At 42.0% G+C, this 22,029-nt stretch overlaps 2 protein-coding genes across 7 annotated transcripts in view; both read left to right on the top strand.

Moving 5' to 3' along the window:
* Positions 1-3,398: 3,398 nt before the first annotated feature.
* LOC106564659 (tripartite motif-containing protein 65) lies at positions 3,399-6,429 on the top strand. Of its 2 annotated transcripts, none has more exons than XM_045691213.1 (4): positions 3,399-4,120; positions 4,356-4,457; positions 4,603-4,741; positions 5,741-6,429. In XM_045691213.1, exons 1-4 carry the CDS (start codon positions 3,815-3,817, stop codon positions 6,298-6,300), a joined length of 1,107 nt encoding a protein of 368 aa, XP_045547169.1. In that variant the 5' UTR covers positions 3,399-3,814; the 3' UTR covers positions 6,301-6,429. The 2 variants fall into 2 exon arrangements, with proteins under 2 accessions (XP_045547169.1, XP_045547170.1); XM_045691214.1 differs by having other exon boundaries at positions 3,406-4,120; positions 5,744-6,429.
* A 116-nt stretch (positions 6,430-6,545) lies between these two features.
* The window catches only part of LOC106564657 (mitochondrial Rho GTPase 1-A), a 33,063-nt gene continuing 17,579 nt past the window's right edge, over positions 6,546-22,029 (top strand). For 2 of the 5 annotated variants that reach the window (XM_014130844.2, XM_014130842.2), the window contains exons 1-14: positions 6,546-6,921; positions 9,046-9,104; positions 10,989-11,070; positions 11,236-11,279; positions 11,379-11,432; positions 11,581-11,633; positions 12,304-12,412; positions 17,266-17,358; positions 17,600-17,701; positions 17,820-17,918; positions 18,069-18,177; positions 18,416-18,539; positions 19,632-19,716; positions 19,904-20,049. In XM_014130844.2, the coding sequence (XP_013986319.1) occupies positions 6,885-6,921; positions 9,046-9,104; positions 10,989-11,070; positions 11,236-11,279; positions 11,379-11,432; positions 11,581-11,633; positions 12,304-12,412; positions 17,266-17,358; positions 17,600-17,701; positions 17,820-17,918; positions 18,069-18,177; positions 18,416-18,539; positions 19,632-19,716; positions 19,904-20,049 (1,196 nt within the window). In that variant the 5' untranslated portion in view covers positions 6,546-6,884. Of the gene's footprint in view, positions 6,922-9,045; positions 9,105-10,988; positions 11,071-11,235; positions 11,280-11,378; positions 11,433-11,580; positions 11,634-12,303; positions 12,413-17,158; positions 17,359-17,599; positions 17,702-17,819; positions 17,919-18,068; positions 18,178-18,415; positions 18,540-19,631; positions 19,717-19,903; positions 20,050-22,029 lie in introns of those variants that run through there. The other 3 variants (XM_014130843.2, XM_014130845.2, XM_045691212.1) reach the window with 3 other exon arrangements.

Here is a 22,029-nt window from a genome sequence, read left to right as displayed (position 1 = left end):
TACCTTTGCCCACTACTCTGGATTATCGACCCCTACCTGCCTTGATCTGTCGTTTGCCTGCCACTGTTACTGTAATATACATTGTTTCTTCAACACAGTCTGCATTTGGGTCTTACCTGAAACCTGATAATATCTCTACCAGACCTGGTCCATCACAGCACATCTCTACCAGACCCGGCCCATCACAGCACATCACTACCAGACCTGGTCCATCACAGCACATCTCTACAAGACCCGGCCCACCTCAACTCAGCCCAGCTCTACACAGCACCGACCATTACCCTAGGATCTGGCAAAACACTGTCGAGGTTAGTGCACCACATGATGCAGTCCACACCATGCATCATTCACATCATCAGCCCTCATATTCTGAGAGTTTGGAGCTTCGCCAGCCACACTGCCTTCCACACCACCCTCCTCAATTCCCGCTACAACCTCTCTCCCAGGCTAGTTTCGGTTACCCTCCCTACTCCCATCCCCAGGACAGGCCTGAGACACTCCTGCCCCCCATGGAAACCCCAACCCTGCAATAGGAGCCACACCAAGGCCTCCTGTGCACACCCAGAATGCAGCACTGGCATCCACTCCGGTCCTCTGTAGCAGCTCCACTCCTTTGGTGGGAGCTTTATCCGGGTGGACTAAGCTCTGCCAACATTGCTCTCCTAGTTCCCGGCCCAGCCCCTGCATACAGTGACTTTGAGGGACGACTGCCAAATGCTCAGTTTGTTCTGCTCTCACGTGGTTGCCAGGGGACTTGGCAAAGTCTCAGCTCACTCAACAAATAGCTGCAGATGACCCTATGCCTGTTAGCTCTTATGTGGCTCAGCTGAATACGCCCTCTGACTTTAAATCTCGAAGGGGGCTTGGGCTAATGCACCTAAATGTGCGAAGTATTATTTAAAAAAATGGACACAATTGACATTTGAGTACAAGACTAGTGTCCTGACATTCTGGTTCTCTCGGAAACATGGTTCAATGGTTCTGTCTTTGATAAAGACATTGAAGTAAATTATTATAATGTATTTAGATGTGACAGATTACAGAAAGGGGGAGGAGTGGCCATATATGTCAAATCTAACTCAAGGTGTCATAAGAAAAAAATGCACCCCCCCCCGCCAACATTAAAAATATGCTCAGATGACCCTCCCCTTATACTGTGAAATACATTTAACACCCTCCCCCCTCATAGTATGAAGTAAAAAATAGTGTTTATGACCACAAGTAACAATAACTGTAGTGACCCTGTGTTCATAAATGTTGATATTGACATTGCCCCTTCAGAATACTTTTTTAGCACAGTTGATGCCATGCAGGGTTACTTGGACTGACCCCATTTTGGTCGACTGAGGTTTCTCGGGGTTGAGAAGTCTCAAATATACAGTACCAGTCAAAAGTTTGGACACACCTACTCATTCTAGGGTTTTTCTTTATTTTTACTATTTTTTACATTGTAGAATAATATTGACGACATCAAACTATGAAATAACACTTGGAATCATGTAGTAACCAAAATAGTGCAAACAAATCTAAATATATTTTAGAATTTAGATTCAAAGTAGCCAACCTTTGCCTTGATGACAGCCTTGTACATTCTTGGCATTCTCTCAACCAGCTTCACCGAGAATGCTTTTCCAACAGTCTTGAAGGAGTTCCCACATATGCTGAACACTTGTTGGCTGCTTTTCCTTCATGCTGCGGTCCAACTCATCCCAAACCATCTCAATTGGGTAGAGGTCAGGTGATTTGTTGAGGCCAGGTCATCTGACGCAGCACTCAATTCGACCATGAAGGCCTGATTCACTCAGTTTCCTCTGAACAGTTGATGTTGAAATGTGTCTGTTACTTGAACTCTGTGAAGCATTTATTTTGGCTGCAATCTGAGGTGCAGTTATTATAATGAACTTGTCCTCTCCAGCAGAGGTAACTCTGGGTCTTCCTTTCATGTGGCAGTCCTCATGAAAGCCAGTTTCATCATAGCGCTTGATGGTTTTTGTAACTGAACGTGAAGAAACTTTCAAAGTTATTGAAATTTTCCAGATTGACTGACCTTCTTGACTTAAAGTAATGATGGACTGTCGTTTCTCTTTGTTTATTTGAGCTGTTCTTGCCATAATATGGACTTGGTATTTTACCAAATAGAGCTATCAAGTGTATACCCACCCTACCTTGTCACAACACAACTGATTGGTTCAAACGCATTGAGAAGGAAAGAAATTCCACAAATTAACTTTTAACAAAGCACACCTGTTAATTGAAATGCATTCCAGGTGACTACCACATGAAGCTGGTTGAGAGAATGCCAAGAGTGTGCAAAGCTGTCATCAAGGCAAAGGGTGGCTACTTTGAATCTATATTGTGAAGGGGAAAGTGAACACAAAGTGAACACTGTGCCAAATATGTAAGACCACTCTGATTACCTTAAAGGTCCAATGTAAGACCACTCTGATTATCTTAAATGTCCAATGTAAGACCACTCTGATTATGCACCTGTTTTTATCACAATATCAAATAATTTCTGATAGCAATTATGTACCTTACTATGATTGTTTTCAATTAAAATGGTCAAAAATAAAAAATAAAAATCAAGCAACAATTATGCTAGGACAGTCAAGGAGTGGCCTGAGTAGGAGAGGAAAACTGAAAACTACCTGTTATTGGCAGAGAGGTTTGGAACTCTTATTGGTCTATTAACTCATTTACCGCTTGGTGATGTCACCAGCCAGGCCAAAACTCCATCCCACCAAAACAGGCAGACATTTCAGGTTGTCTTTTAAAACAGCTCTTACACTGAAGGAGCATTATTATAATTTCCACAACTGCACAGTATTACTCCAACCATTTAATGTGGAAATATATATAAAGCACATTTAAATCACGTTTTTGACTGCACTGTACCTTTAAAGCAGAAAAGGAGGGTGATCTGCACATCCTACACTTGAGAATACCACTTTGGGCAAACAATAAAATCAGGTGGCAATGCAGCCATGCTTTCAGTAGGTGAGAAACTTCTGGTTATATACAGTTTTGAGGTGAGTGAACATATTAACCAGATAGATGGCAGTCTTGGAAAGTGTCTAACTTTTTAACAATTATAATATTATAAGGGCACAAGGCGAGACGCAGATGCAGACACTGGAGGCAGATGGTTTGAGTCTTGATATTTATTAAACAATCCAAAAGGGGTTGGCAAGAGAATAGTCATGGACAGGCAAAAGGTCAAAACCAGTTCAGAGTCCAGGAAGTACAGAGTGGCAGGCAGGCTCCAGGTCAGGGCAGGCAGAATGGTCAGGCAGGTGGGTGGAGAGTCCAGAAAACAGGCAAGGGTCAAAAACCGGGAGGACGAGCAAAAGAGAATAGAAGCAGCAGTACGGAAAACCGCTGGTTGACTTGAAAAACATACAAGATGAACTGGTACAGAGAGACAGGAAACACAGGGATATATTCACCAGGGAAAATAAGCGACACTTGGAGGGGGTGGAGACAATCACAAGACAAGTGAAACAGATCAGGGTGTGACAAATACAACCAACAGACGTTATACATGACAAGCCTACAGTTGCATTGATTGACATATTCTCATTAAACCTCTCTCTCAGCAATGAGCAACAGCCTCAAGACACAGACACACACACACACTGTATTTACGTGCTTTCAACACACACACACACAGAAAGAAAGAGATAATTAATTAGGTACATTTTTTTCTTCGAGAGACAAAATCCCGTTCGGAAACTTTGCAATCTGCCTTACTGTGCTTTACCTTACTGTACTTTCGGTTTCAATTCAGGCATTCTAGCCTACACACCGAACCGCAATGGCGTTGCTACATGAAGAACTTCTTACAGATATCGGAAAATGTCTCACATGTTCAATATGCTTTGACATTTTCACTGATCCAGTGACTTTAACTTGTGGCCACAGTTATTGTATGAAATGTTTAGAGGATTATCTACGTGGAAGAGCGAAGACGAGGAAGGATTGTCCCGATTGCAGAGGAAAAATTCGACCAGGTTTTAAACTGCATAAGAATTTTACACTTTGTAACATCGTGAATGTTCATTACGACCATAAACGTTTTGTATCCACTGAAGAATTTACAAAAGGACATGAAATGGTAGCGGTAAGTTAAAACGTTTATTTTTTTATGAACAGAGTATGCTTATTGACTCCTGTCACGATCAACGTCGCTACATAATAACACGGAATTTTAAATAGGAATAAATCAGGTTGGAAGATTCACTTTAAAAAATGTTTTACCATAAATAAGTGCACAACTATAAATAACTTTATAGTAGTTATCAAATAGTAGAAATAGTTTAATTGTATTATATGATATTACATTATATAATTGTCAGGACTTCAAAGAGGATAAAGCTGAAGAATGTGTAGCCTCCCACTCACAACAGACTGATATCAACAGACCATCTGAGCTGGGAAGTACTATTCAACAGCAACAGGTAAACTTTCCAGATACAGTATTTACAGTAGGCTACAACTTCCGCCTTCTTAGTTGGTTTTCTTTTCTAAAGATCATATTTTTGAAAGATTATATTTTTTAAAGTTAATTTTCATGCTCCTGTGTTGTGTTATCTTGTCATATAGATGGAGGACCCTGTTGTTATAAATGACACAAGCTCAGAAGTGACAGATGACAGGTGTCCTGATGTCCCAGCCTCCCATGATGGTCGGGTTCAGGAGTTGCCCATCTCCCCTCCATCAAATGACAGACACAGGGCTGAAGGTAGACTGTAGAATCTGTCCTATTCTTGAGTCTCATTTGAATATTACTCCTTATAATGTACTGAATACTGTAAATATAATGTGCTGTTTTCACCAATCAACCACTAGATGGGGTAGCCTATATACAGTATAGCCATTCAAAGACATCTGTGTCATTAGAGTACATCAGATACCAGTGGTGTAAAGTACTTGAATAAAAATACTTTAAAGTACTACTGGACAACTTTTACTTCACTACATTCCTAAATAAAATAATGTACTTTATACTCCATACATTTTCCCTGACACCCAAAAGTACAGGTTATCTTTTGAATGCTTAGCAGGACAGGAAAATGGTCCAATTCACACACCTATCAAGAAAACAATCCAGGTCATCCCTACTGCCTCTGATCTGGTGGACTCACTAAACACAAATGTTTCGTTTGTAAATGACGGAGTGTGCCCCTGGCTGTCCGTAATTTAAAAAACAAGAAAATATTGCTGTCTAGTTGGCTTAATATAAAGAATTTGACATGATTTATACTTTTACTTTTGATACTTAAGTATATTTTAGCAATTACTATTCATTTAGATACTTAAGTATATTTAAAACCAGATACGTTTAGACTTTTACTCAAGTAGTATTTTACTGGGTGACTTTCCCTTTTACTTCAGTCATTTTCTATTATAAAGGAACACTCCACCCAAAAAACAATATTTTGGTATTTGCAAAATGCATAATACAGGGATGATTTTGGTATTTTGAAAGTTACATATCTTGACAACTTGATTGCTGACAAGCAAAACATTGTGGGACTTTGTCAACAATGAACTAATGAAACAAATACCAAAAGATTGTTTTTGGGTGGAATTTTCCTTTAAGGTATCTTTACTTTTACTCAAGTATGACAATTAGGTCATTTTTTCCATCATGGTCAGATACAGTAGGCTGATAAACTTTACTGCATTCATCTAATGACTTCAATCTCACATTTTGTCCATATCTGGCCATGTCTGTCAGCAGGCTTTGCCCCTCCACCCCATCCCCTGCCTGGGGTCAGCTTCTCCTGGCTCACCTTCAACCCAGCCCTAGGCCACAGGCACCTGACCTTCATACCCGAAGAGCACAGAGTGGTTACCAAGAGGACGTCCTCCGCATGCCACGAGGGCCGCTTTGACATCAGCCAGTGGATGGCGGAGCAGGAGTTCAGTGAAGGCTGCCACTATTGGGATGTAGATACGTCTGCGAGCGTGGGCTGGGCCATCGGGGTTTCCTACCCCAGCATCAGCCGCAGAGATCAGCTGGGTCGCACAGCCAACTCCTGGTGCCTGGAGTGGAGCAGGGACAAGCTGTGCTACTGGCACGATAACATAGAGGAGTTTATCAAACATGGCTGCCCCAGTATCGTTAGACTTGCTCTGGATGTGACGAACGGGACCTTGTCATTTTATAGCCTGTCTGACAGTCAGACTCTGCTGCATTGTGTGGAGGAGGGATTCACAGAGCCAGTGAGGCCAGTGTTCTGGCTGTTTGGGCTGAAGCTAAACAATGCTCTGTCCTTTCCTCCTTGTTTGTCATAAGGATATGTGAGGATGGGGACAACATAAAGAGTTGTCTGTTCACGAATTAGATAAATAAAATATTGAGTAATTAATATATTTAGCACAATATTCCTATTAGAGGTCAAAATAAAATGACAATCACCAATATTTTTTATGTTGCTTTTTTATTTCACCCAAAGAATGTATGGAGTTTTGCGTTGTTATAGTAGCTGTACAATATTTGTCTCCTCGCTCGCCTCGTTGGAGGCGGGTCGTAATTTCAGGTTCACGTTAGCTTGCGCTGTCGTAACATTCACGTTTGTGTGCAGACGAATGACTAATAATATAAATGTCGACATTAGCAGCTACAGTCAACCTCAGCAGCTAAGCTTTACGTCTGAGAGGTTAACTCTTTCAAAGGAGCGGTTTGGTAATATCATTCGGTGCCGGGCATTTACTACGAACGCAGCATCAGTTAGGTTTATGTTGGTGAAGCTCAACTGGGAAAATGCGAACGTAAGCCAGGCCACATAGCTGAACGCTGGCTGGCTGTATTCAACCACACGAGAACATAAATGATTTCATGAACGCATTTGCAGATTTGGTCTTCAACAGTGGTGAAGATGCGGAAGGACGTCAGAATATTACTGGTGGGAGAGCGTAAGTGGATTTGTTTTGGTCTACTCCGTAGTTCTGTTTTACTGTCAAGCTCGAACCTGCATGCATGAGAGCCAGCTGGAGGAGCGCGTGATGCTGATGAAAGGACTCGGAGGAATAACGTTATCTAGCTAGCTGTGTTCCACTAGGTTTATCCAGTTTTATAGCTAACGTTACACTACCACATACACACACCATAATGTTAACTACACACTACTCAGCTAGTAGTGTCATAACACAGCTAGCTAGCTATCTAGCTAGTATCCTAAACAATTTGATGTTTAGACCCAAGTGACATTGGCTATTTACCATCTACTGTGATGTTGACTAACTGCCCATCCACATTACATGTTAGTCAAAACAATGCATGATTTGCCTTTATCTAGGCAGTTTGATATCTAAGCAATCTAGAATCGGCCTCCTATTTCCCAACAAAGCATCCTTCACTCATGCTGCCAAACATACCATCGTAAAACTGACCATCCTACCGATCCTCGACTTCGACGATGTCATTTACAAAATAGCCTCCAACACTCTACTCAGCAAGCTGGATGTAGTCTATCACAGTGCCATCCGTTTTGTCACCAAAGCCCCATATACTACCCACCACTGGGACCTGTATGCTCTCGTTGGCTGGCCCTCACTACATATCCGTCGCCAAACCCACTGGCTCCAGGTCATCTATAAGTCTTTGCTAGGTAAAGCCCCGCCTTATCTCAGCTCACTGGTCACTAGAGCAACACCCACTCGTAGCACGCGCTCCAGCAGGTATATTTCACTGGTCATCCACAAAGCCAACACTTCCTCTGGCTGCCTTTCCTTCCAATTCTCTGCTGCCAATGACTGGAACGAATTGCAAAAAACACTGAAGCTGGAGTCTTATATCTCCCTCTCTAACTTTAAACATCAGTTGTCAGAGCAGCTTACCGATCACTGTATCTGTACACAGCCAATCTGTAAATAGCACACCCTACTTCCTCATCCCCCATATTATTATTTATCTTGCTCTTTTGCACCCCAGTATCTCTACTTGCACATCATCATCTGCTCATCTATCACTCCAGTGTTAACCTCTCTCGGGTATGTAGTCAACAGCCAGTGGAATCCCGTGGCGCGATATTCAAATACCTTAGAAATGCTATTACTTCAATTTCTCAAACATATGACTATTTTACACCATTTTAAAGACAAGACTCTCGTTAATCTAACCACATTGTCTGATTTCAAAAAGGCTTTACTACGAAAGCAAAACATTAGATTATGTCAGGAGAGTACCCAGCCAGAAATAATCAGGCACCCATTTTTCAAGCTAGCATATAATGTCACATAAACCCAAACCACAGCTAAATGCAGCACTAACCTTTGATCTTCATCAGATGACACTCCTAGGACATTGTTATACAATACATGCATGTTTTGTTCAATCAAGTTCATATTTATATCAAAAACCAGCTTTTTACATTAGCATGTGACGTTCAGAACTAGCAAACATACCGAAAACTTCCTCTGAATTTACTAAATTACTCACGATAAACGTTCACAAAAAAACATAATTATTTTAAGAATTATAGATACAGAACTCCTTTATGCAATCGCGGTGTCAGATTTTAAAATAGCTTTTCGGCAAAAGCACATTTTGCAATTTTCTGAGTAGATAGCTCGCCATCACGGGCTAGCTAATTTGACACCCACCAAGTTTGGCGTTCACTAAACTCAGAATTACTATAAGAAAGTAGCTCTGTCTGGCCACGAATGGGCTTAGAGCCAATGCTCATGTCTTAGATTTGGGAGGCAACTTGGTGTAGGAGACCAGGGATAGAATATTTCACTGTAGCAGCATCACTATCTCACCGTGTGTGTGTGTGTGTGTGAAGCACAGAAACAGACTGCCAATTTGTACAAAGCATAAAGAGGCTTTGCCATCTATGATGTTTGAAATTTAGAGAGAAACCATGCATGACAGGCTGCAATTCTAAAACCGTTACTTTACGTACACATAACAATGCAATAGAAAGTGAGGCTGAGCATATTGCCTCTCCCTCTGTCAATTCTAGAATGGAGAAGAGTCTCATTGCCAGGTGTGACACTGAGCCACTATGACATCCTCCTTGTCTTTTTTTCCGACAGCCAAGGTGGGGAAGACTTCCCTGATCATGTCGCTGGTCAGCGAGGAGTTCCCACAGGTGGTATGTAAAGAAGCTTCTTGGAACCTCTATGTGTTTAGTAAATACATTTACTAATGTCTATTCAGCCTATGAAGCACTTTTCTCAAACTGAGAGTGCTTTGAATTGTATCGGGTAGACAGTTAACTCCCCGTGGGAGATGCACGTCTTGATGATCAGCAGTAGTACTAATAAACAGTTATAATACATGCATTACCTACAGTTGAAGTTGGAAGTTTACATACACCTTAGCCAAATACATTTAAATTCAGTTTTTCACAATTCCTGACATTTAATCCTAGTAAAAATTCCCTGTTTTATGTCAGTTAGGATCACCACTTTATTTTCTGAATGTGAAATGTCAGAATAATAGTAGAGAATGATTTATTTCAACTTTTATTTCTTTCATCATATTCCTAGTGGGTCAGAAGTTTACATACACTCAATTAGTATTTGGTAGCATTGCCTTTTAAATTGTTTAACTTGGGTCATGTTTTGGGTAGCCTTCCACAAGCTTCCCACAATAAGCTGGGTGAATTTTGTCCCATTCCTCCTGACAGAGCTGGTATAACTGAGTCAGGTTTGTAGGCCTCCTTGCTCGCACACGCTTTTTCAGTTCTGCCCACACATTTTCTATGGGATTGAGGTCAGGGCTTTCTAATGGCCACTCCCAATACCTTGACTTTGTTGTCCTTAAGCCATTTTGCCACAACTTTGGAAGTATGCTTGGGGTCATTGTCCATTTTGGAAGACCCATTTGCGACTGATGTGATGAGATGTTGCTTCAATATCTCCACATAATTTTTCTACCTCATGATGCCATCTATTTTGTGAAATGCACCACTCCCTCCTGCAGCGAAGCACCCCCACAACATGATGCTGCCACCCCCTTGCTTCACGTTTGGGATAGTGTTCTTCGACTTGCAAGCCTTCCCCTTTTTCCTCCAAACATAACGATGGTCATTATGGCCAAAGTTATATTTTTGTTTCATCAGACCAGAGGACATTTCTCCAAAAAGTACAATCTTTATCCCCATGTGCAGTTGCAAACCGTAGTCTGGCTTTTTTGTGGCAGTTTTGGAGCAGTGGCTTCTTCCTTGCTGAGTGGCCTTTCAGGTTATGTCGATATAGGACTCGTTTTACTGTGGATATAGATACTTTTGTACCCGTTTCCTCCAGCATCTTCACAAGGTCCTTTGCTGTTGTGCTGGGATTGATTTGCACTTTTCTGACCAAAGTATGTTCATCTCTAGGAGACAGAATGCGTCTCCTTCCTGAGCGATAGGACGGCTGCGTGGTACCATAGTGTGTATACTTGCATACTATTGATTGTACAGATAACGTTGTACCTTCAGGCGTTTGGAAATTGCTCCCAAGGATGATCCAGACTTGTGGAGGTCTACAATTTTTTTTTTTCTTCTGATGTCTTGGCTGATTTCTTTTGATATTTCCATGATGTCAAGCAAAGAGGCACAGAGTTTGAAGGTAGGCCATGAAATACATCCACAGGTACACCTCCAATTGACTCAAATTATGTCAATTAGCCTATCAGAAGCTTCTAAAGCCATGACATAATTTTCTGGAATTTTCCATGCTGTTTAAAGGCACAGTCAACTTGGTGTATGTAAACTTCTGACCCACTGGAATTGTGATACAGGGAAATAATCTGTCTATAAACATTTATTGGAAAAGTTACTTGTTTCATGCACAAAGTAGATGCCCTAACCAACTTGCCAAAACTATAGTTTCTTGACAAGAAATTTGTGGAGTGGTTGAAAAACGAGTTTTAATGACTCCAACCTAAGTATATGTAAACTTCCGACTTCAACTGTATGTAGAATGTACGTTTTGAGTATCCCATTGGTGTCTTTTAATGATGGTCATCCTTGGTTGGTTCCTTGTAACAGGTGCCCTACCGGGCTGAAGAGATCACCATACCGGCAGACGTCACCCCAGAGAGAGTTCCTACACACATAGTAGACTACTCAGGTACTGTAACTGTACTAACAGTGTAGCTATATAATGTGTACCTTATCTCTGTTGTACTATGCAAACCATGGGTAAGCATGTTATTGTACATTCAAGCCATGTACACTGAACTACTACACTAATACTGTCCTGTTGTTCACTAACTGCATGTTTTAACATGCACAGAGGCGGAACAAACAGATGAGCAGTTGTCTTCAGAGATATCAAAGGTAATATTAGAATCAATGTCCAGTATTGTAGAAAGATGTGTGTAGAGATTTGAGAGTACTGCCGAGTCCAGTTTGTAATGGTAGTCGCTCCCTTTACAGGCCAATGTGATTTGCATAGTGTACGCCGTCAACAACAAGAAGTCCATTGAGAAGGTGAGTTTAGTCATAGTACTTGACATAGGCTAGGATATTTAATTTTATTTGTGTATTCTTGAAGTACTGTATGCACATTATATTTTGATATCAGCCAGTTCACACTCATGTTTGCTTTTTGTATCTTCCCCATCTTGTTTTCCTTTAGGTGACCAGCCATTGGATTCCACTTATAAATGACAATACAGATAAGGACAGCAGGTGAGGGATACAGTCTAGGTTTAGTTATGGTTCTTATGGGTGGTTCGTATCTAGCCCAGTTCCTGCATGAGCTTTGCAATGGTTACGCTATCGTCTTAATGACCTATGACATGAGGAGTATGGGGGTTGCAGTGTAGTAGTGGGTATCCAATGTGGTATGTGTGTTGCAATACTCAACCACTACCAGGGTTCACCCATCTGGGCCACTGTAAAAGGCACTCTACATGAAGTTACACGACTGTGTTTTCTCCTAAATATATGATATATGCATGGATGCTTTCCTAAAGTTTTGAAAGAGATGGGCACGAGTCATAGACACAAGTCCACGCTTTTCACAACGAGAGTAATTTCAGTAAATGTACACATTTTCTCAGTAGAACAGCAGTGTAGAAGTACAACAAGTCATGATGAGCCTAGCTTCACGCATGCAGACCCACCACTTGATAATGTTATTTCTAGGAAGTACAATTGAGATCAAAAATATTTATTTTCCGAGGAAGACTTCACCAGAATACAAAACTATCACACACTACAATTGCATGATTTGATGTCTGGATTGGGAAAACAGCCCTGAATGTACAGCTTTAAGACCTAGTAAATAACTATATTTAAAAGCAATCCAATCAACCATTTACAACCTTTCTCTCTGTCCCCCCCCCTCCCCCTATAGGGTTCCTGTCATCCTGGTCGGGAACAAGTCTGACCTGGTGGAACACAGCAGCATGGAGACTATCCTGCCCGTCATGAACCAGTACACTGAGATAGAGACATGTGTTGAGGTGAGACTGCCAGAGGGCTTCTGTACTGAGTCACCCACTGTGTTGTAGCACTGTGACTTCACTACCCAGAGTAGTGATGCATCATCATATATTGCATAGAGGCTGCTGGCTAAAAGCCACTGACCTACAGTGGTTCGTCCTTTAAAAGTTGCTGCGGCACAGCTTGTGTGGTGCTGCAGAATTCTATGGCACGTTATTTAACCACTGGTACCATTAATGCTGGTTAGTGCTAGTTTGACCACCATCATCTTTGAGAAGCATTTGATAGCCTTCAATAGTGGCTGTACTAGAGAATTTAAACCCTTTTTTTATAAGAACATGGCATATGGGACTGATTTTAATACATTTTGCTAAATTAATTTGATTAATATTATGGTGTTTCTATTCCAAGAAAAACGAAAAACCTTCTGGGTTTCCGTTAGGATGGAATGGAAAACATGGCGCTGTACAACGTGACGGTCGGGAGTAGGCTACAGTACTGGGCTATTTAGCTAAAGAATCCCTGTGTCGTGCGGGCGCGTGGGAGACCGGGGTTCAATTTCCCGACGGGGAGGAAGGAGAAAGCTGTTCTTGTAAATAAGAATTTGTTCTTAACTGACTTGCCGAGTTAAATAAAGGTCACACTAAGAGCATTTTGCGATGCAGTGTCTTAGACAGCTGCGCCACCAACACAGAGAGGTGTTGGTAACGGTATATTGTCCTGCTAATAGTCCATAATGGACTATTATAATACTGTACATGGTGTCCAAGTCAGGATAACCAAAACATTTCTTTATTAAAGACTATCAGAAAGAGTGTTGGTACTTATTTATTTTGATTTAAAGCCATGAATGAGTGAGTCATTCAGCTTTATCTAGGTACTGGGCTATATGACTGTGCCATCAACTTGATAATGTATAACGATATTTTGGCGATTTTCATTCTCAAAATAATGAAAGTGAGCGATTGTAATCTGACAAAATAATATTTGTAAAGACCAAAACATTTATTTCTGTTTTTAGAGGGAGAAAAACGCTAGGCCAATCGTGCGCCACCCTATGGGACTCCCAATCACGGTTGGATGTGATACATAATAATAATAATAATACTTTTTGTTGTGTTATTTGTTTTGTCTTTTCTAGTGGATTAAACTGAAATTGCAACCAATCACGGCCGGTTGTGATACAGCCCACCTAACTAAGAAATACATTTGACGATAGAATTCTCCCCCTACCCTCCTTCTAGGCAAGTCTATTGTCCAGCTACCTGCTAATAGCCATAATGGCGCTGTACAACATGACCGTGTGTGTTTGAAAGAAAGCAACAATTTGTTTACCTTCATTAGACAACTTTGTTCCAATATTTCTGTAATATTTATTCCCATAGTAATTCGTTATGGATCCATAACTAAATAAACATCTGCATTTTGAAAGAGTATTTTTGATCATTTTATTAACGAAAGCATAAAGATGCTGATGAAGAAATACAGTACTGTACAGTATATGCTTTTACATAATAAAGCATTTAAAACATTTTGAAGATATAAGCCACCTGCATTTGTTTATTAGGCTATTGCAGAACGGTCCGGGCGGCCCTTGCTGTGCCTGGTGAGCAGTTGGTCAAATTCTGTTGTCAGAAGAGGAATAGAAATGTCATAGTGAACCGACGATCTGCTGAACCTGCCAGGTATGTTGACTCTGCCTGTCGGAGGTGGAGTTCCAGAGCTCACAGGTGTGTCTGGCATGGATTGTGACTCCATCTCGTTCCTCTCCCTCTTCAACGCGCCATTCTCCGCCTGACTCTCCGCCAATGCCGCCTGGCTCTGGACTAATGCATCAGCTGTCGCCCGTATCTCTGCCCTCAGATAATGTGTATCTTTCTGCTGGTCTGCCTTCAATGACTCGATCTCCGTCTTCAAAGTCTGAATCTGATCCATGTGCACCTTCATCAGATCGGCAGATTGGTACCGCGACTCCAACACAAATGCTGCGTACGCATTTTAAGAATCTAGCAAAACTAACCGCTTTCTTGGCAACCATCGTTTTTTTTTCGGTGCGGCCCGTTGTCCAGCCCTTTGTCCACTGATCTCCACGGATGGTTGTCGGCATGGTTGTATGCTCTGCAAAAACACATTCACTTTTTAGTACACAAAAAATTTCATTTAACCTTTATTTAATTATTGATTTTATTACACAGTATGCCTACACATTGATAGGCAAAATATTTGTATTTTTTTAAGAAAATGCGCTGAAACCAAAATACCTTTTTTTTTTTGTTTGGGTGATCCTCTCAGCTCCGGCTCATTTTCAAGTCCTCTCGTGGTTATGGTCCTAACCCTGGAACGGGTAGCACCATAGAAAGAAGCTGGCTTGATGAAAACAATGTCCATTTCGCCTGTTCTCTTATGATCATAATGCCATTTTATTTTTTAGATAAACAGCTAATTTTTGAATGGTAACTGTGTTAAGGGTGGAGTTTGATGTGGGGTAAGGAGTACTGGAAAGGTGTGACTTTCACACCTACAGTAGCTGGGCTATAAAGAGTCTTGTCCTGCTAATAGGCTGCAAGTGTTTGAAATCCTGTTTTCAAAATGCCACCAGCTGTCCCTCACTACTGTAAATAAAAACACATCCTGTTTACATTCTTTATTGTAACCACAATGTCACACATAATTTCTATCTACCTTTCCAATTACTTTTAGAGTTCGGGATTTACAAATGTGTGCTTTTCATGTAATCTTTCGTTAAATCCAGTTCGGATTTAAGTATAACTTTTGAGTGACGCCTTTAGTGAGAGGTCTAATGCTTTAATGTTTAATATCTGCCCTCCGAATTCATATCTAAGGGGCATTTTTCACGCCATTATTAGTTACATTGCCATTCTTGAACATGGGGTGAGACATTGTTACTAATTTGTAAATAAAGCAAGTTTGTCATTTAGAATTATTTCTGTTTTTAGAGGGAGAGAAACCAAAAACCTACAGTCATCTCATGAATCTCCCAGTCGAGGCTGGCACTGATATTGAACCAGCATCTGTAGCAACACAGCTTGCGATGCGGTATCTCAGACCACTGCGATGCGGTATCTCAGACCACTGCGATGCGGTATCTCAGACCACTGCGATGCGGTATCACAGACCACTGCGATGCGGTATCTCAGACCACTGCGATGCGGTATCTCAGACCACTGTGATGGTCTGGAGCAATGAAGTAGTGACGCAGGGTACCGTACTAAATCACAAATTACCTCTAAGTCGTGCAGCATAATCACAAAACTTTTAGTGGAGCAACCACTGTACTCAGCCCATGTAGATTTACCAGCATTTTCACTTTATGTACACATCACTTATCATGCACACCTATCATGTATACAGTACTTATCATGCACACTTGTCATGTATACTTATCCAGTGGTGGAAAAAGTACCTAATTGTTGTACTTGAATAAAAGTAAAGATACCTTAATAGAAAATGACTCAAGTAAAAGTGAGTCACCCAGTAAAATACTACTTGAGTAAAAGTCTAAAAGTATTTAGTTTTAAATATACTTGATAATCAAAAGTAAAAATTATAAATAATTTCTAATTCCTTATATTAAGCAAACCAGATGGCAGCATTTTCTTGTTTTCTTAATTTACAGATAGCCAGGGGCACACTCCAACACTCAGACATCATTTATAAACAAAGAATGTTTGTTTAGTGAGTCCGCCAGATCAGAGGCTGTCAGGATGACCAGGTATTAGTGTGTGAATTAGACAATTTTCCCGTCCTGCTAAGCATTCAAAATGTAACGAGCACTTTTGGGTGTCATGGAAAATGTATGGAGTAAAACGTACATTGTTTTCCTTAGGAATATAGTGAAGTAAAAGTAGTAAAAAATATAAATGGTAAAGTACAGAAGTCATTTTTTGGGTTAAGTAGTACTTTATTTTTACTTAAGTACTTCACACCACTGCACCTCTTACAGAGGAGTGATACACCTTCAGATGTAGCACAGGGGCTGCATTGAAGATAAATCAATGAACTGTTTAAAGAGTGGCTTGAACAGTTCTGGTATCTATTAAAGATGTATAGCAGGGGTGGTGCTTATATTGTAGCAGTCCTACAGCTTTTGGTGTGCTGCTATAGAGCTTACAAATGTTACATGTTGTAAATCTAAATCTGTAGGGTTTAAAGCTGGTCCCAGATGACATGCTCTATCTATGTAGCTTTTACCGTCATCATGCAGGGTGACAGTGTATATAGTCTTTGTATGGACCCACTAAGACTATATGTTGTGCTTGTTTACTGTATATGCACTTAGGCTATAGAACCTATGTTAGGCATTATTTATGAGTATGACCTTCACCCAGACACTCTTCATGCTATTTTTCTCATGATGGGAATTCCATGGGTCAATCATGTGCTTAGCGTGATGCACAGGGTCAGTTTGGTATTGGTTTCAGTCTAGACTCTTAATGGAGCTATTGCTAAGGGATTTCTATAGCTTGCTCAAGTCGGTATGTGAGTGTACATGCATTTTTCGAGGAAAATATTGGGCCTAATAGACAGGTTGCGTGTCAATGTGCGCGTGTGTGCTCCTCGGCTACGTTTGATTGTCAATTCAAGGAAACAGACTTGACAATCAAACTGATCCAATCAAGCCTAGAGTTTGACCCCCATGGCTCTCCTCCACCCAGCTAGCCATAGAGGCATGTCCACAGTTCAGCTTGGCTGCTAACTCCTCCATGTTTCACAGACTGTCTAATTAGTATTGGCTTATCCCTCAGACCAATCCCCCGGCTGGTAGATCCTCCCAGGCCCCAGCCAGCCAGGTCACTATGGAGACACTACTATACTCTACTGTAAACAACTCTCACTTTCCTGACCCATCTAGTGGAAAGAGAGGGAGTTTGCCGTGCACAGCTTAAAGATGGAATCCGCATCTCAGCACCTTTTGTTATTGTTTTGTGGACGAAACAGAGGTGAGGTGCGTCGAGCAGCTTGCAGTGTTCGTTGTTTGCAGTAACTTCTTTGTTGTTGTAATATCCCAAATGGACGTGGCTGTTTTCACAATTTTAAAGATTCCAGCTTTAAGTATTTAGGTATTTTAGTTCTGCACAGGAACTGCATTGTTGTTTTTGATATGTTGGTAAATATTAGTTCAGGATGAATGAAATTCATATTTTGTATTTTCCTCTTTCTGTATTTCCACAACTGTTTTTTTTTAGTGTTCAGCAAAGAACCTGAAGAACATATCTGAGTTGTTTTACTACGCCCAAAAGGCTGTCCTGCACCCCACTGGCCCTTTATACTGTCCAGAGGAGAAACGGGTAAAGAGTGAAGAAGCCCTGTTGACAGAATGTTACAGAATAAGAATTGTTCATGAAGTCTCACATTTACTTTGAGGCCAACTGAGTCATTATACTGTTGATTGGACTTGATTCCCAGATGAAGCCTGCTTGCATCAAAGCGCTTACTCGCATCTTCAAGGTGTCAGACCTGGACAACGATGGGATTCTCAATGATAATGAGCTCAACTTCTTCCAGGTGAGTTTTCAACTCTGTGACTCTAACTCCTACAGCAGCACAAGTGCACTAACACGTTCACTAGCCCTTTTCCATTCAGGTGAAGGGTTCAAATAGTTATTTCAGTGTTTTCCTTGTCAGCTTTGGTGATGTGTTTGTGTGTGTGTGCAGAGGACATGCTTCAATGCCCCACTGGCGTCTCAGGCTCTGGAGGATGTGAAGAACGTTGTGAGGAAGAATGTGATTGACGGTGTATGTGACAACGGCCTCACTCTTAAAGGTATGCTCTATTGACAAAGGGAGGGAGTGAAGACAATGAACTTCCTGTTGATCCAAATCTGTGTCATTTTCTGTTTCTTTGCCATCTCAGTCCTGCATTTCTTATAAAACTAGTCATACGTTTCTTCAGCACCATGTTTGAGCATGTTGGGGTATGTTTGAATAATGTCCCCATATTCCACATTCCGAACACACACACGCACACTGTAGTTGACCTATATCATGGTGGTGGTCCTCAGGGTTCCTGTTCCTCCACACCCTCTTCATCCAGAGGGGGAGACATGAGACCACCTGGACGGTCCTCAGGAGGTTTGGCTACGACGACGACCTGGAACTCCACCAGGACTACCTGTTCCCACTCACGTGAGTGTGCTGCCTGTTTCTGCACGTCCACTACAACCTGTTCCTCCAGGGTGTACTGTCTGCTTCTACACCCATACCAACAAACTATTTCCCCTATTAGTAGTCAATACAGTTTCATATCGGTATGTTATTATTGATGAAATATTGTATAGTTTTGACAATATCGCAAAATATAATTTTTGCGCTAGTTGCCTGCACCAAAGCTCCAGTATTTTTCCTTCATAGCTTGTTCTCAATCTTCTTTTTAAATAAGGAGACAATTTTTCAGCGCTTTTATTTCAATGACTGATCAAAACTTGTTTTCGCTTGTCCCTCTGCAGCAAACATATGGAGAGCAGTATGTTTGGAAAATCGAATCGCAATAAAAACACAGTATCGAATCGCCTTCCCTGTGGCTCAGTTGGTAGAGCATGGTGTTTGCAACGCCAGCATGGTGTGTGCAACGCCAGGGTTGTGGGTTCGATTCCCACGGGGGGCCAGTACAATTATAATTTTTTTTTTTAATAAATAAATAAAATGCATGAAATGAAAATGAAATGTATGTATTCACTACTGTAAGTAGCTCTGGATAAGAGCGTCTGCTAAATGACTAAAATGATGTAAAAGTGCAATACGTATCGTGGTAATATAGTATCGTGAGGTCCCTGGCAATTACCAGGCCTACTTATTAGTGTGCTTGTCTTTACCTCTACCCACAGGCACAGATATTGACCATTCCGTGTGCTTAGTTCATCATGCTTTTATTGCCTTTGTCTTCCTCAAGGACGATCTGAGCCTTAGAGACTTCCAATAAGTATTAATAAATGTCAACATTGATTCCCATGCAGAAATACACTTCGGCTTCACCCAGTACAACAAAAGATGTCTGCCTCCCTTCTTTCAGATTGAGATGGGCCACTAAGCCCCAGTACAGTCAGGATTAACATCCATCCCCCTTCTGGCTCTGACCTCAATTACCCACAAGTCTCTCTCTCTCCCCCCTGCAGAGCGTCATAATTGAATCTGTGTTCTTATTTATCTCGTAATCTCTCCAGGATTCTCCATCTGACTGTTTGTGTGTGTGTGTGTTCCCCACCTCTACTGTACCTCCAGGTTGAAAGTACCTCCAGACTGCACCACCGAGCTGAATCACAATGCCTACCTCTTCCTCCAGAGTGTCTTTGACAAACATGACAAGGTATTGACCTTTCCTGTGGTAAATGATACCATTGAATTTGGAGCCAACATTTCAGACTAACAAAAGTCAAACTGTTTCTAAACCCTGCTGGCAGTGAATGAACCATAAATTGAGTGGTCAAGCTAGTGTGTGTCCTTATGTTCTAGATGCCAATGACCCGTGGGGTGTGTGTGTGTGTGTTTTTCAGGACCGGGACTGTGCCCTGTCCCCAGAGGAGCTGAAGGACCTGTTTGACGTATTCCCCTACATGCCCTGGGGTCTTGACGTCAACAACACGGTGTGCACCAACGACGAAGGCTGGATCACCAACCAGGGCTACCTGTCCCAGTGGACGTAGGTTACCACCGCACGCATACAGACGGACATCTATACAGACGGACATCTAGACAGACGGACATCTAGACAGACGGACATCTAGACAGACGGACATCTAGACAGACGGACATCTAGACAGACGGACATCTAGACAGACGCGCGCGCAGACGGACATCTAGACAGACGCGCGCGCAGACGGACATCTAGACAGACGCGCGCGCAGACGGACATCTAGACAGACGCGCGCGCAGACTGACACACACTTCAAAACATACACATGGTTAGCAGATGTTATTGCGAGTGTAGCAAAATGCTTGTGCTTCTAGTTTCGACAGTGCAGCAATATCGAACGACTACATTGTACACACAAATCTAAGTAAAGGAATGTAATAAGAATATATATATATGGATGAGCGATGACCGAGCAGCATAGGCAAGATGCAGTAGATGGTATAAAATACAGTATATACATATTACATGAGTCATGCAAGATATGTAAACATTATTAAACTGAATAGTGATCCATTTATTAAAGTCTGTATGTAGGCAGCAGCCTCTCTGTGTTAGTGATTGCTGTTTAACAGTCTGATGGCCTTGAGAGAAGCTATTTTTCAGTCTCTCGGTCCCAGCTTTGATGCACCTGTACTGACCTCGCCTTCTGGATGATAGCGGGGTGAACAGGCAGTGGCTCCAGTGGTTATTGTCCTTGATGATCTTTTTTGGCCTTCCTGTGACATCGGGTGGTGTAGGTGTCCTGGAGGGCAGGTAGTTTGCCCCGGTGATGCGTTGTGCAGACCGCACCACCCTCTGGAGAGCCTTGCGGTTGAGGGCTGTGCAGTTGCTGTACCAGGTGGTGATACAGCCCGACAGGATGCTCTCAAATGTGCATCTGTTAAAGTTTGTGAGGGCTTTAGGTGTTGTACAGCCTTCAGAACACAATGTGTGGGTGGACCATTTCAGGTTGTCTGTGATGTGTACGCCGAGGATCTTGAAGCTTTCCACCTTCTCCGCTGCTGTCCCGTCGATGTGGATAGGGGGGTGCTCCCTCTGCTGTTTCCTGAAGTCCACGATCATCTCCTTTGTTTTGTTGACGTTGAGTGAGAGGTTGTTTTCCTGACACCACACTCCGAGTGCCCTCACCTCCTGCCATAGGCTCTCATCATTGTTGATAATCAAGCCCACTACTGTTGTGTCGTCTGCAAACTTGATGATTGAGTTGGAGGCGTGCATTGCCACGTAGTCATGGGTGAACAGGGAGTACAGGAGGGGGCTGAGCACGCACCCAAGTGGGGCCCCAGTGTTGAGGGTCAGCGAAGTGGAGATGTTGTTTCCTACCTTCACCACCTGGGGGCGGCCCGTCAGAAAGACCAGGACCCAATTGCACAGGGCAGGGTTGAGACCCAGGGCCTCCAGCTTGATGATGAGCTTGGAGGGTACTATGGTGTTGAATGCTGAGCTGTAGTCAGTGAACAGCATTCTTACATAGGTATTCCTCTTGTCCAGATGGGATAGGGCAGTGTGATGGCGATTGCATCGTCTGTGGACCTATTGGGTCGGTATGCAAATTGAAGTGGGTCTAGGGTGACAGGTAAGGTGGAGGTGATATGATCCTTGACTAGTCTCTCAAAGCACTTCATGATGACAGAAGTGTGTGCTATGGGGCGATAGTCATTTAGTTCAGTTACCTTTTGCCTTCTTGGGTACAGGAACAATGGAGGCCATATTGAAGCATGTGGGGACAGCAGACTGGGATAGGGAGAGATTGAATGTCTTGTGAGCGCAAAATTGCAATATTATGTTATAATGCCGTAATTGCATCAAATGGTTGTTTTATGCAACAGAAAAGAGTTCTTATAACTCTTGTGTCTGTGTGAACTGAAAGTGGGCCTCTGGGAGATTTAACACTGACAGGAGATTTACGATGTCTTTGGGTGACACCGCATTCCAGAGCATGAGTTAATGTTTCTGTACTGGAGATGGCTCCAGTATGGAGTTGTG

Source organism: Salmo salar, chromosome ssa12, assembly GCF_905237065.1.
Source record: "Salmo salar chromosome ssa12, Ssal_v3.1, whole genome shotgun sequence".
In the NCBI taxonomy this organism is placed as follows: Eukaryota; Metazoa; Chordata; class Actinopteri; order Salmoniformes; family Salmonidae; genus Salmo; species Salmo salar.
The sequence above is the reverse complement of the archived record's forward strand: the minus strand, read 5'-3'. Positions and strand labels throughout refer to the sequence as shown.

What these genes read in the sequence shown, in the direction of transcription:
- LOC106564659 (XM_045691213.1), top strand. Translation starts at nt 3,815, where the DNA reads ATGGCGTTGCTACATGAAGAACTTCTTACAGATATCGGAAAATGTCTC. An exon ending in GTACTATTCAACAGCAACAG is followed by an intron (nt 4,458 to 4,602) that starts GTAAACTTTCCA and finishes CTTGTCATATAG; the next exon opens with ATGGAGGACCCTGTTGTTAT. An exon ending in TGACAGACACAGGGCTGAAG is followed by an intron (nt 4,742 to 5,740) that starts GTAGACTGTAGA and finishes CATGTCTGTCAG; the next exon opens with CAGGCTTTGCCCCTCCACCC.